The sequence below is a fragment of the Perca flavescens genome, chromosome 8 (assembly GCF_004354835.1).
Source record: "Perca flavescens isolate YP-PL-M2 chromosome 8, PFLA_1.0, whole genome shotgun sequence".
Lineage (NCBI taxonomy): Eukaryota > Metazoa > Chordata > Actinopteri > Perciformes > Percidae > Perca > Perca flavescens.
In genome coordinates, this window is record NC_041338.1 from 9074057 (window position 1) to 9090089 (window position 16033).

General features: G+C 39.1%; 1 protein-coding gene and 1 long non-coding RNA gene across 2 annotated transcripts in view; both read left to right on the plus strand.

Moving 5' to 3' along the window:
- The window catches only part of kiaa1549la (KIAA1549-like a), a 198396-nt gene extending 189327 nt beyond the window's left edge, over positions 1-9069 (plus strand). Inside the window, exon 20 of the mRNA XM_028584441.1 lies at positions 8913-9069. Coding sequence (XP_028440242.1) covers positions 8913-9069 — 157 coding nt within the window. The remainder of the gene's footprint in view (positions 1-8912) is intronic.
- Positions 9070-9150: 81 nt separating this feature from the next.
- Positions 9151-14725, plus strand: LOC114560383 (uncharacterized). Its single transcript, XR_003693178.1, has 3 exons — positions 9151-9296; positions 9402-9474; positions 13846-14725. It is a non-coding gene; the product is annotated as an uncharacterized LOC114560383 (long non-coding RNA).
- The last annotated feature ends 1308 nt before the right edge of the window (positions 14726-16033 follow it).

The following is a 16033-nucleotide window of genomic DNA, read 5'->3' on the forward strand; positions in this document are numbered from 1 at the left end:
TCACCTGCACAAAGGCTGTTGTCCCGTCGCACTCAAACTGTTCTGTCCATCTGCAAGCAATTGCTGAAACCAGCTGCAAGAACCCCGACCAGCATCAAAGCACAATTAACAAAGAAGCGGCGGACACAAAAATACTACTACGACAAGACCAGCAAACCCCTACGCCCCCTGGCACCAAACCAGGTGGTAAGACTCCAAACAAAAAGGGGTCATGACAAAGTGTGAATTGTGAAGCGAAAGTGTGATGAGCCACGTTCACATGTGGTAGATTCTGAAGGGAAGGAATACAGGCGAAACCAACTCCACATCCTGCCAGTGATGGAGTCACAGCCTCCAAAGAGCACCACATACACCGATGAATTGAACACAACAGGATACACACCAGACGCAGACATGGACAAAATACAAGGGACTGAAAGAACTGAATAAACACCATCAGAACAGTGTCACGGACAACTAAGTCCAGAAAAGTCTCCCACCAGTGTATCCCAGCAACACATGGAACTGCTGGCCAAGAACCCAGGTCAAGCTGCCACTTCGGTGTATCTCACTAGGTCCGGAAGAGTCTCTAGGCCAAATACAAAATACATGAACTGAACTAGCTGCTCAAGTCTATTGAATCCAAAATGTCAGAAATAATACTTTGTTCTTTTCAGATCTGCATAATGTTTCATTCTGTTGACAATGCATTTAGTTGTGGGACACTCACAGAGTTCATTTCTATGTAAACCAGATAATATTTGCATTTCTATTATAAAATTGCTGTTAGTGCAGAAGTATGTGATTCTATGTTTCTCATGTTCAGGAGCCACAGCTAAAGAAGGGGGACGTAGATAGTGGTACTGTTTAACTGTTTTGACCCTAAGGTATTACCGTACTATGAGTGGGTCTTGCGGGATGGACTTCGGGAGTAGAATGTTTTTGTAGAGCGGGAACTCCATACAGACTGTGGACGATAATAAAGAAGGATCAAACTTTCATTCTGATACCTTATTACACAAACGACAAAACCCTAAGCTTTTATTTAAACAAACTTTTCTGGACGTGGTAGACAAATTAAAAGATAAGTTACATTAGAAACTGGAAGTTGCTTCCCCTTTCAATAAGTGACCGAATCAATGCTATCAAAATGGTTGCACTTCCAAGGTTCTTTACTTGTTCTTGTCATCTGTCTCCAACAGTTCAGCATGTGCATTTAAAATCCTGGCTGGCAAATGGCCCATCTCCCCCTCATAGGCCATATCTGACTCATCACTATCACAATCACTTATAATGGCATCTTTCTCATTTTGAGGTATGATTGCAATGTTGCATGCCTAGTCTGGGCCGTCACCTAGATCCAACATGTCAAGGAATTCACTTAAAGTAAATCTAAAATAAAGAAAAAATTTAGGTAAGATACGACAAGACTTTTGTTTGTATAGAAGTATGTGTGCATCTAGATACAACATTCTATCCCGCCGGTCACTGTTGTGACCATTAACATGTTTACTCATTCTGCAAACACACCAAACACATTTGAATAATTACAAATGTATATATCATAATTAGACAACTTAAAGAGCATGTGTACAAAAAATCTTTTTCCTATGTTTATTTTAACATACTTTACGAACCTTTTATTTGGAGCTTTGAGGCAGCCATCCTCTTCTCAAGGTGCAACCAGGAAGTAAACAGCTCTGGTCATGTGACAATTTACTCAAAACATTTGACACTGCACACATTTCATTAAAACACTCTATTATTTCAATATTTACTGAAAGAGTATTGGGAAATTCCCCAGTAACATTTTTAGAGGCTTATAAATATATTTCTTTTTTTCGGTCACAATTGTAACCGATGGGTTGAAATGGGTTAATAAAACCCAGGAAAGAATTTTCATATGCTTGAATGCTCAAGGCTCTGGGTGTGGAGGGGCTGTCCTGGTTGACACGCCTCTTCAACATTGCGTGGAAGTCTGGGACAGTGCCAAAGGAGTGGCAGACCGGGGTGGTGGTTCCCCTTTTTAAAAAGGGGGACCAGAGGGTGTGTGCCAATTACAGGGGTATCACAGTTCTCAGCCTCCCTGGTAAAGTCTACTCCAAGGTGCTGGAAAGGAGGGTTTGGCCGATAGTCGAACCTCAGATTGAAGAGGAACAATGCGGATTCCGTCCTGGTCGTGGAACAACGGACCAGCTCTTCACTCTCGCAAGGATTTTGGAGGTAGCCTGGGAGTATGCCCATGTGTTTTGTGGATCTGGAAAAGGCGTATGACCGGGTCCCCCGGGAGATACTGTGGGAGGTGCTGCGGGAGTATGGGGTGAGGGGGTCTCTTCTCAGGGCCATCCAATCTCTGTACGACCAAAGGGAGAGCTGTGTCCGGGTTCTCGGCAGTAAGTCGGACTCGTTTCAGGTGAGGGTTGGCCTCCACCAGGGCTGCGCTTTGTCACCAATCCTGTTTGTAGCATTTATGGACAGGATATCGAGGCGTAGTCGGGGCGGGGAGGGGTTGCGGTTCGGTGGGCTGGGGATCTCATCGCTGCTCTTTGCAGATGATGTGGTCCTGATGGCATCATCGGCCTGCTACCTTCAGCACTCACTGGATCGGTTCGCAGCCGAGTGTGAAGCGGTTGGGATGAGGATCAGCACCTCTAAATCTGAGGCCATGATTCTCTGCAGGAAACCGATGGAGTGCCTACTCCAGGTAGGGAATGAGTCCTTACCCCAAGTGAAGGAGTTCAAGTACCTTGGGGTTTTGTTCGCAAGTGAGGGGACAATGGAGCGGGAGATTGGTCGGAGAATCGGTGCAGCGGGTGCGGTATTACATTCAATTTATCGCACCGTTGTGACGAAAAGAGAGCTGAGCCAGAAGGCAAAACTATCGATCTACCGGTCAGTTTTCGTTCCTACCCTCACCTATGGTCATGAAGGCTGGGTCATGACCGAAAGAACAAGATCCAGGGTACAAGCGGCCGAAATGGCTTTCCTCAGGAGGGTGGCTGGCGTCTCCCTTAGAGATAGGGTGAGAAGCTTAGTCATCCGTGAGGAGCTCGGAATAGAGCCGCTGCTCCTTCGCGTCGAAAGGAGCCAGTTGAGGTGGTTCGGGCATCTGGTAAGGATGCCCCCTGGGCGCCTCCCTAGGGAAGTGTTCCAGGCACGTCCAGTTGGGAGGAGGCCTCGGGGAAGACCCAGGACTAGGTGGAGGGATTATATCTCCAACCTGGCCTAGGAACGCCTCGGGATCCCCCAGTTGTAGCTGGTTAATGTTGCTCGGGAAAGGGAAGTTTGGGGTCCCCTGCTGGAGCTGCTCCCCCAGCGACCCGACACCGGATAAGCGGATGAAGATGGATGGATGGATGGATGGATGAATACATCTGTTGTGTTACCATTGTATCTTACAACCTTTTTACAAATCATACAGCTTCATTTTTGGACTGAAAATATAGCCACACGGCGCTCCTCTTCCTGATTGATTGATTGATTGATTGATTGAGTGATTGATTTTATTTGACCACTTAAATATAAAAAAAAATATGAAACAGCACTCTGTGTCATACATTAAAAATACATAAATAGTCAGAGATAACACAATAAAGCCCAAAGACACAATAAAGCTCAAAGACTTATTTCCATTGTGGTCCCTGCCATTCTTCTGCCATCTCTGTCCTGCTTGTGTGTGTGTGCTGCTGGCCACCGCCAGGCCTGGCTGCTTGCTTGCTTGTTTGCCTGGCACCGCTGAGTCGCGTGATGGTACAACATCAAATCATAAGAGGGGAGAGGAGGAGCAAAGTGTGCCTGCTCCGCGCTGTGACAGGAGCAGCATTTGAAAGCAGCAGTACTTACACAAACACAGACAGCCAGGTCGCCTTTTTGATGAAACTGCAGAAACTGAAACTAAACTATCAATCTCATTACACTGGTATTGATCCATATCGATACCAACGTTGGTATCGATATTATCGATATTTAGATCGATCTGCCCACTACTACACTGTAAAAAGCAACCTATAGAATCTACTCAATAAATGTGAGGTAACAATTTGCACTCAGTCTGTTTGGGTAGATTTCACCACGTTTTGAGTGAAGCATATCTACATTTAACAGCTATGATACACTAAAAGAAATTAAGTAAAGTCTACCTAATATTTCTCAATACATTGCACAACTGATTACTTATAAAAAGTAAGTAACATTACCTCTTGATTGTAAGCACTTAATACTTAATAATTGTTATTAAAAATTGAACAATATGAGTAATTAATCATTACTTATTCAGGGAAGGTAAACTTTACTTAAAAAAATTATTGTCAGACACAGGAGATATTTGATCATGTCAATTTCTTTTAATCAATGAAATGTTCGAAAAAATAAGGACAGGAGGAGGTACAAAAAAAACCTCTCCACTCTGCATATTCAACTGAAACAAGTTTCTTAAACCCTTCATATGTGGATTCCAGTTTGTTATACCAAACATGAACATCTTACATTTTTTTATATGTTTGAGGAACATATGCAGATATTTGCAAAGCCTTATGGGATTGTTGAAGATAACCAGTCAGTTTGTGCCTGAACAAAAAACAGCATTTTCCACATCTCAACACCGTGTCCCTTTGGTTAAATGAATTGACAGCCTAGTACCAGTCAGAAACACACTGAATTCAGTCCTTGCTCAACCAATATGTATCTTTTGAATAACATTGATCCATGAGATGATATGCATTATTTGAATGTAGTGAATTTCAATGTGACACTGCTCTTTGGGAGATGAAATTGTCTGATTGCATTGTACAGTGAGCATTCTTCAGCACCAACAGTAAGTTCCCAGGAAACAGTCAGTCTGTGCCTGAATACGGTGACAAACAGTTCATCATTAGCTTACTTTTGAGGCTCTGGACCTTCTTGAGCAGCTTTGCTCTGTCAAGCACCAAAAGAGTTTCTGAAATACTTTAAGTATACTCAAGCTTCTTGGAATACTCAAGTTTGAGAGCGTAGATCAATCCCATCAACAGCACACATGCCTTGGTTCAGTTTCCACACACGTTCAGCACTTTGTTTCCCTCCATCGCAATCAACACATGTTGTATGCTCCTTGGCTGCAGGATTATGGATCACAAGCACCTTCATGGTGTTGTCCTCATTTTCATCCTCCATGTTAAAAAAAGAAACAAAAATATGCACTTTTAAGTTAAGGACAATAACAAGATACTATGTTTTCTTGGTTAAGCCAAATCAACCCAAGTAGAGTTTGTTTTTAACAATCAGCACCTCAATACAATTCAGTGACAAATTAAAAAAAAGAATTTACATTATGATTTTAATTGTGGATAGACCTCCTGCCTCATTACAAACTAAATTGACATTATTAGGGGTGGCATGTCTGTCCCATAATGGTGGCTGTGCCAAGTATCCACAGTTTCTATGTATATATATATATATATATATATATATATATATATATATATATATATATATATATATATATATATATATATATATATATATATGTGTGTGTGTGTGTTATCGGAAATTAAACAATTGTATCAGGGCAACCCTATGTGTAACCATGTGATACCTTGAATTGATCGATAATTTAATAACATACCTAGCAATCTTGGATGAGATCTTCTTGATGTTCCCCAAGGTACTCAATGAGGCGACAAACAACTGCATCCCTTTTTCTCTCTCGACACATTGGGACTGTGAATAGATGCATTTAGTGATTAGCTAATTTCCACAAATTCTTTACACTTATTAAAAAAAATATATATATATATATATATATATATATATATATATATATATATTTTTTATATATTTTTATATATATATGCACACACACACCTCATTTACAGTGTATTTGTGTATTGTAGTTAGCGTATGCGTGTAACAGAGACTGACCGGTTGTTGCACTGCCCTCACAGTTGAGTTCACCCTTTTTTATCCACCCCTATCTCAATTGTACTGTATATTAAATAACAAACGGATTTGGTAAGATGAAAGCTGAGTAAGCAAAACTTTATGTAGCTAAGGTTGGCCTAAAATATATTTTCTCAAAAGAAGGTAATGTCGGGGCTTATCAATACTATTAGGTAACCTTACTGTATCTAGTCGGCTACCTAGATAACGTTAGGTGACATTACCTGTAATGTTAGCTAACAGTTAGCTTACATTTAGAGCCTACATGGTTCAGCCGTGAAAGCAATAACGTTACATTGTGACACTGTCAAATGCCACGACAGGTAACGTTAGCTAGTTTGAAGTAACGTAACTAACATTTCTTCCAACAATCTCCACATTGCTTCGTTTTAGTAACATTAGAAGCTAACGTTAGCCTTTCAACTCTGGCATTAGCTAGCTAGCTGGCACTCGGTAGCTTGCTAACTTTTAATGACAGACTGCCATTGAGTAACTTGTAAGCCAAATGTACACTCTAAACCAAACATTAAATAAGTTTATTACACACAGCAACCTGTCTAAAAGGAATCTTACCTTAGCTAAACCGAACAGCTTGACTCCAGTGTCCCGCCAGTGAAACGATAGATCTTGGCCAAGAACCAGCACTGACGCATGTTCACTTTGAACTGCAGACTTATCATTTTGGGGTAGATTTTATTATATTTGTTTAGGCTGCAAATGTTACTGTTATAAAATATGTAATGTAGGTAGAATTTACCCATTATTGTATATTTGCTTACTGACTAATATATTTGCAGTAAAATTTAAACAATTTGCATGTGTTGTATTTACTACCCTCCAAAATCCGTTTTTACAGTGTATAAGCTAGTATCTACCTTTCACTCTAAGCAATTCCTGCAATTAAGATAGCACACCGGAGAATACAGAGTTTTAAAATGGGCTAAAGAATTTTCATCAGCATCATTTGAACCAACTGCCCTCCATCCACACTGTGTCTCTCACTCTTTCTCTTTCAGACCCATATGTTAGTCTGTATCATTTGAACCGAGCAGCTTCTTAATTTAAATGCTGTTGCTGTGTGCACCGTGTTGCTGGGCACTTCAGCACTGCAGAGAGTGATTGACTTTTCCGCTGTTGTGGATTGCATGGAGAGACATGTTTGCCATCTAGTGGACAAACTGATTAAATAACACTTACGAGTAAACATGTTTGACCTGCGATGTACTGCAGACTGCCAGGAACAAACTGACACTCAGTAAAATATTATTATTTGTATTTAATTTTTTGCAGTTGTTCACATATAATGTGGATATATAATGTATAATTGAGATATAATACAGGACTTCAAATGTTTGTATTTTGTATGACAAAGACAGCTCTGTTGGTTTTACAATTTGTGACCATTATTCTTGCTTGAAAACCAGAAACAGAAATGTGTGAGTAGTTAATAAGTCAGCTTGTCATACATCAGTTCCTCTGTGCCCTCAGGGTGGAAGAGTGCCGCATTTTAATTCCTCTTTAGTATGCAGTGTGACTGAGGCATTAGTGTGCATAGTGCATTATGGTCCTGAGCCCTGGCAATGACATCTCTCATCCAGTCTCATGTACAGTGGTAAGTATTTCTAAAGTGCAGAGGAGGATGCTGCAATGTAGAAGAGGTGGAAAAGGATAATGACAATACCTGTCACACTGAAAAATTGTGATCTACACGGAGAACAATAACAAGGCTCTGGAACAAGGACATTGCTAAGGTTTTTCAGATGGTGAGGTCATAAGTTTAAGTACCCAAAATACCCTGAAATTTCAACCTGACACCAACAAAACAGTCCAAAAATGGTTTTAATTGTTTGGCTTTGTTATATTGTATAATTTGTTATGTTTTCTGTAATATTCTGTCAATGAAAGGTCTAGTTGCAAAGTTGCAAGGCCTTCTCTTTGTTACCAGGAAAACAATTCTGGTGGGGAAATATTGAATCATTAATTGTTTTTGTTGGCCTAAAAGTGAGAACAATCAAATCTAAATTTAATGAAATTAGCATAAAAAATACCAACTGTTATTTTTCTACTAATTCCTCCTCCTTCCCTGGAATTTTAGTTTTAATGGCAGTATATATATATTAAAATATACATAGCTAATTATTTAGTATTTTGACACCAACATTTGGGTGTTTTGCTTTAACCAGATGTTTGCTTTGAGTGCAGTGTTATTGGACAGTGGATATTTTTATCCTTAAAATGATTAACAATTTCATAAAAATTAAACTACAGTCATATCATAAAAAAAACAATTTACATATTTCCCTCATCTTTCACTTCCTGTGAAAAAACATGCCATTACAACAGTATTACTACTGTTGTAATATAGTAATTAGTATGCTATGCAGCAGTCTTTTAGAGAAAATATTTGGGTATAATCAGCCCATACTTGTCTTGAGTCTTGTGTGTGTCTATTGGAATAAATAATTTAAAAAACAAACAAACATGACTATTATGCTTGTTTATTGGATGGACTTTGATGGGTGTATGCTTGTCTTAAATGTAAACACATCAACCAACCTAATTTTGATTCTTCAGCTGACTTACCTAGTCACTGGTTTGATACCAACTGAAACTTCAACTGTAAACATCTTACAAACTTCAAATTCATCTCTACAATTAACTGAAATTTCAATTGCTTTCATCATTTGCACTTTAGCTGACATTCCAACTGCTTTTCTTTCTCTTTAAATGATAGTTCAAATGACAGTTCAACAGCTTTCAGCACTTAATAACTGTAATTTCAGTTCACTTTCATTTCAGCTACCATCACTTACTTTAGGGGTTGGCAGTAGCTCAGTCCATAGGGACTTGGCTTGAATTGAAAAAAATCAAATTTCCCCTTTCGGGGATCAATAAAGTATGTCTTCTTCTTCTTACAGTTCAGATGTCAGTTCACATGTTCAACTGTTACGTTAACGGCTGCAGTTGTGTGATTACTGTAGATCAGGTTAACATCCGTCCCTCCTCTCCACTGACAGTTCCACCCCTGATGTTAGTCTGAAGCCCCGTGTGTCAGAGGCCTCAGACCTGCAGGCCCAGCAGCACAACGGAGCCCCATACCTGCCGCTGTCCAGGACCCCCTTCCCTGCTGTCACTGTCGACCAGTCCATCAGCACCTACTCAGGTATGACATAGTGGTGGTGTTGTAATACAGACAGTATTAAGTGAAGTTCAGTCATTGGCTAAATCGATCTTCATATCTTACAGGAAACCCAATAACAGCAGTCTACGCTATATCTGCCAACCGCCCTGGTTACTCAGACTACTTTGTCATGTCACCGCCGTCCTCATACCGTAGCCCATCCTGGATGTCCTACCCACCTGAGCCTGAAGACCTGCCGCGCCATTGGAACGACACACCAGTGAGACACATACATGTAGTTTACAGTCATACATGACAAGCTGCAAACACTTTCTGAACCAGTATTTTGTTCAGTGTGTGAAGTATTTCTTCTCTTCCCCCGCAGAACTCACGTCATCTTGAAACCATCTGCTAAAGTCGTCTGCCTGTGACACTGAGTGGAAACAGCCGATAGCTTGGTGGGTCATACCATCTCAGCACTGCAATGTTATGTTGTCATGCTTGTATACTGGGTGGATATTTTTTTTTTATATTTAAAAATATATTTATACCTCAAGACAGCAGATATTTGGTACTTTTGGTGAGAAATGTGATAGTATTTAGATATTAAGATGCTAGATTTTGATGAAAACTATTATTCCAAATATGACAATATATCGGAATTTGACACAGGTCATGTAAACAGCATGTTCCGTTGGGATATTCTGAATATGGCCTTTTTCCAAATATAGCATTTTACGATTAAAATGTGGGATATGTTGGTAATATTTGGGTTTTAGAAGCATTCTTTGGCGATACACAAAGATTTTTACAGCGCATTTGAGTTATGTGTCTCAACTGGGTTTTTTTTACCACAGTTTGCAACAGCTTACAGCCTCTTGCCTGTTTATGGCTTATGGACAGCTCTGTGTGTTGCTATGGTTGTTGTACCCAAACTAACTAGCTAACAGTTTGCAAGGCTATGGTAGAGATGCATACCCAAAAGAAAAGCCCACATTTGTGATTGGAGGCAGAAAAACACCTACATTTAACAATAGTTAAAGAAAGACTTGGATATCAATTAGTTATCAATTGGTTATTGGATTGCAAACAACGCAATAGCAACCTCATTAAGCAGGTGGTTGAAGGAATGAATGAGGGCGGCTGTGTTTGCACGGTCCACTAAATCCACCACCGGTGAAAAATAATCCTATTTTGCACGGCTGCATTTAACGGGAATATTAGTGGAATATTAATTTTCATTAGCCATGTAAACGGCTTAGTAGGAAACTGACACTTCACTTAAAACACATTACATTGTAATGTTTTCTGGTGTTTCTAATTTCCCCTCACAGACTTTCTGGTTATTGTAGAATTTGTCCCTGGGTTGGATGTAACAGGCTGTGTAGATTGTGTAGATTTTTACTTTTGTAAAAAAAAAAAAAAAAGCATATATATTGTTGCATATATGCACTACTATAATCAAATTAAACAATTTGACATATATCTGCAAACATGCGACCCAAATGTCCTCTTGTTGCCATAACAGTATGAATAGGTGTAACAGATGTGATTAGGGTGTGAAGACAGACAACCTCAGCTGACAGTTTTCCAAGATGTATTTTCTCTGCAGAAGACAATATAACATTAATTGGCTTCTGGTCTACTGTTTCCTTCTATCTGCACCTCTGCTCTTCAGCAATACAAGATGGTATTGTCAGGGTGATCTCATTTTCTATCATACATACACAAAAATCACATCACAGTATAGCATCTCACTCAACTCTTAGTATGCACATTGTTAGCCAACAGGAGCAATTAGAATATACTGGGAAAATCTTACTTAAATTATAACAATAGTCTATGTGACAAACATGAGAACCAACATTTTATACTTTTTAACAGTTTCAGTGGGCAAAGTTAAACAGTATGTGGGTTTGGGGACTGCACAGATAACAAAAAGAGTATAACGTCTAACAAAGAAATACGCATACCTGAAGAAGACAATATAACATTAATTGGCTTCTGGTCTACTGTTTCCTTCTATCTGCACCTCTGCTCCTAAACATTAAATAACAGAATTTACACACTCAAACTGGACCGCTGAGCCTTCGTTATTCACAATGCACAGAAACAGCGCAAAAATGGCGCGAAAAGAAAAAGAGTTAAACAAAGCATCGTTAAAACTTATATCTAACCATAAAAACGGCACTAAACAGCTTAGTTAATATCGTATTAGCTTAGAGGCACTAAATAGTGAAGGGTCACAACACAATTTTCAAAGAAAACAATAAAATAGCACAGCAGCATTTTACACACAACCTACCTCAGCAATACAAGACGGTATTGTGAGGAGAAGACGGAAGCTACGGCGAATTAAGAGGTACAATAGAGGCGCAGGGAGCAACAACATCTCCGCTGGAAACAATAGCAATATGATAAATAAATTAAACTCAATAAGATAAAATTCACCAATACCCAACAAATCATTAAATAATGATTAAAATATGATTACAATTAAATTAAACACAAATTGGAAATTAGAATTAATAAAGTGCATTTTTAACTCCGTTACATACTGTAGGTAGGTCAAAAACACGGCATTACACCAACCAAGCAGGGAAGAAGACTGCTAGCAAGCCAACATAGGTGTAACTCTCAAATTAAAAAGCTAAAAACAGCTTTGCAAATGATTATTCTGTAAAGAAATGCACTCAACATGTTTGCTAGGCCTCAAGGACACACATAATGCTCAGTCCCTCCAGAAAAACGCAATTATGTGATCGCATAATTCAATGCATAATCAGCCAAAGTCTGCATATTTATGTGGGGGACACATTTTTTCAAATACGCCGCACCTTCGCGCATAAATTGACGATTTCCGTGCAAAAAATGCGGGATTTGCATGATTTCATAATCCCCGCATTTTCGTTGCAAAAAAGTCACATATATCTTAACAGAAAGTTAAAAAATGTTGCGTTTACTTCACACAAGAGCAGCCATTTTCCCCTGTTGCCATGAGAACGTTATGAAGTAACATAATTACGCGACGTGAACATCATCGAAAAGCAGGGTGTTGGGGGAGTTTTTTTTCTCTTTTTCATCAAACCGCAGTTTTTGCAAGTTCCCGCAGTTTTTGCATCTGACTCTGCATTTTTCTGGAAGGACTGAATGCTTTTTGATGATTAACACTGATTGTGAACAAGAAACCTCCACAGGGCACCTTTAAAGGAACACGCCGACTTATTGGGAATTTAGCTTATTCACCGTAACCCCCAGAGTTAGACAAGTTGATACATATCCTTCTCATCGCTGTGCGTGCTGTAATGCTGTCTGACGGCTCCAGCGGCATCAGGCCAGCACAGAACATGCAGGTGAATGGTTCCAGCAATCCTACTGCTCCGAATAAGTGACAAAATAACGCCAACATGTTCCTATTTACATGTTCTGATTTATAGAGTCACAGCGTGTACAAAAAACAACGTAACATGAGACACAGCCGTCTTCTAACTGTAAACAAACCGGGAACTATATTCTCAGGCGGAAGAATAAAGTAGGAGTGATATGCTCGCAGCAAGCCTGTCTGAGAATATAGTTCCCGGTTTGTTTACTCTTAGAAGATGGCTGTGTCTCATGTTACGTTGTTTTTTGTACACGCTGTGACTATACAAATCACAACATGAATAGGAACATGTTGGCGTTATTTTGTCACTTTTGTCACAATTCGGAGCAGTAGGCTAGTTGGAACCAGTTACCTGCAGGATCTGTGCTGGACTAAGCTGATGCTGGAACCGTCAGGCAGCGTTACAGCACGCACGGAGATGGGAAGGATATGTATCAACTTGTCTTACTCTAGGGATTACGGGGAATAAGCTAAATTCCCAATAAGTCACGTGTTCCTTTAACAATATCAATACATGTACAACATATTACTTCTGCCTGTAAACATTTATTTTGTTCAAACGTATGTTTGAAGCCTTTGGCACACATGATCTCTGTTGGAGTTTAGATTGCAGACCAGCCTTCAGGCACTGCACTAGTGCTCAGTGGAAGGCGACACTGTACCTACACTGATGCTTTTTTAAGTCAGTTTAGAAAATACTTTAAATTGAACCAGAGTAGATAATTAAAGCTTATGTGGTAGTAAATTTACTGAACTGTGTTTAACATGCAGTGGCACCCCTTAAATTAGATAAAAATACAAAAATAGAGGAATAACACAAAAAATCCCACATCACACAAAAACAAGTCAGCAGGGCATTGAAAAGCCTCTAGGCCTAAATTTGAGACTTGAAACATCATTAAGTCACACAATAAAGTGACATTCACAATATCTCTGCTGTGTATTTTGTTCACCTTTGCACACCATTTTGTGCAATACAAAAGTTATTGAAGAGGAAAAATAAAGCTGCCAGAGCTAACAAACTTGCTAATGGTCAGTTTTCAACATCATAATTGGTCTAACAGGACAATAAGTCCAAAACGTTTATTCAAAATATGTGTTCTGCAAATCATTGCTCTTTAGTGGATCATTTATATTACAGAGGAGGACAAATAAAAATGTTTTATGTGTGCAACACAACTAATAAGCTCCAATAGCTTCCTCTATTTGGATTCTCAGGCTCTCCGTCCCCTCAAAGGTCAGCACTGTCAAGACAGCTTGTTATTGATCAACAGCACAAATTTGTGTGCAATTGTTCAGTTGAACTCTAAACAAATTGCGCCATTTTGAATCCTTGTGTGTCCAGGCATTTGTACTGAAGGACACAAATAATAGCTGATGAGTGAACATTTAACCTAAATCTGTAATGGAAGAGCAGGTCAGTTATACTGTATGTGTTTTTCTCCAGGTGTCTCTTTGGATGGGCAGAAGACCTCCCTCTCACTGAAAATTCCCTGGAGCTATATCACCCCTCCTTCACTTCGGCCCGGTCTTCGTCCTGTCTGATTTATTCATCACAGGTGGACACGCCTCCACTACCACCTTACCCCCACCTCCTCCTCTCTCTGCTGGGCTTGCCTCCTTCTATCCTCTCTCAGCCCGCTTCATCTGCAGCTTATAGCGTTTCTCATCCACCAAAACTGCTTTGTCCCATAAGCCCCTTGACCTGGTCAAAGCTCTGCTTCAATCTCCTTACCAATGTAAATGTTCAGCCATAATTCTCTATCTTGTATTCTCTCTGAGCCCCTGGCCTCACTGGCCCTAACAGGCCCCTCTGGGCCTCTAGTCACTATATCTTTGTACACTGCCTCCTCTGTGGTAACCACCATTGTACAGCAAGAGGCCCTTCACACTGCTGATCTGAACTGAGCTGAGCTGCGTGAAGCTTTACTGTGCTTCCCTGTGTAATAACACGTGCAGTATTGATGAACAGGGTGAGTACATTACAGTGTGACATGCAGGGCGAAATTTTAACTAGTTCTCTGCCCCAGCAATCATCGCACAGTAGCTGCATCTGCCCAGCACACGAACGCTGCGTTATCAGTATCGTAGTGCCCCAGCCGTGGCCAGTAGTCTACTCCTCTCATCTGGACTGGACCATCCTGGACTTGTCCCATAAAACCAGGAAACCTGGACTGACTTAAAACTGTGCTTTTTTGATGAATCCAAATTCCTACTGTATGTAAACATTATACAGCTGGTTAATATGTGTATTTTAAACTTAAGTGAGAAAACAAATCTAAGGAAAAGGGAGAAAAAAATCTTGTCTTGAGCTGTCTCAATTTCAGTTTTTTAATATTTATGTGCTTTTGTCTTTTACTTTTGTGCATTGATTATTATCAATGGATTACTGTACAAAAAAAAAACTTAGTGAGTGTTTCTCTTTTACTCACATTATTTTAAGTAAAAAAATATATATTACATTTTTCAAAACAGAGAAATCGGTGGCTTAGTTGTCTATGGTAATAATGGCATTACTGTACTTTTAAAAATAATTACTTTGTTTACTCTTTTACTTCATCAGATTCAGTAATGAAAATAGGAATTAGTCACTTTGTTATGTTGATCATCTAATTATGAAGTTTTTGTCTGCTAATCATTAGGCAGACCTGGGTCAACTATTCTAAGTTCTGCGTTTTGTAGCTTTGCAGCCGCTGCAGGATTTGTTTGACTTCTGACAAAAGATAAAAACATTTACTACATGATGACTTTGATTTTAACTTCTTTCAATTCTGGTTTGATGCAGGTCTGATGAAATTATGAGAACACACAATTACTGATAAGAATATAATTATTTTACTTGAAAGGTGTCTTCTACTGTACAAGGAAATTTAACTTTTGGTTAATTTGGTCTTGATGAATACTTGGTCACTGGACTATGGTGTAGTATTGTTCAAGAGACTGGCTGGGCTCAGATGAGCCTTATATGTAACGATTAAATGTATTACTGTATATAGCAGATTATTTAACAAAGAGATTTATGCAAGTACTGTGGGAGGGATACTTCACTTGACATTTTTCTGACCTCATTTTTCTTTCTTAAATTTCCACTTCGTTTATGATGGACTGTTTTTGACTCTCCTTGAATTTCTGAAGGATGCACACATTTCAGTATCATCTGGATCATCTTTTTTCATAGTATTACTAAGAAAAATGAAGACAGAAAATATTACAGATAAATGCATTACTAAAGGAACAGATGGATGTACAGTGTTATTTATGTTTGAACAAAGCCATATACAAGTTAAAATAATGCATTTTTTGCAATTTCTTCAATACAGAGAATGTCACAGTCTAAATTATATTTACCCTATTTTTTTTATATGGGAACTGGAAATCTGTGAGCACACTGTGTGTAAGGCTCTTCATCATTTAGATGGTACAATATAGTCATATGTTAACACCTAGGATATACAGTGTTATGTTAAAAGTGGCAAATGATACCAAATGAGAAAATATTAGATAGGAAGTAATGAGGTAAGTAATAAAGATATAGTAAAGATAGAAATAGAAATGTAAAGATAGGTTAGTACATATAGTTAAACATGAGATGAGCACTTTTATAAAGAGCCCAAACTTTGGCAAAAAAAAAGCAG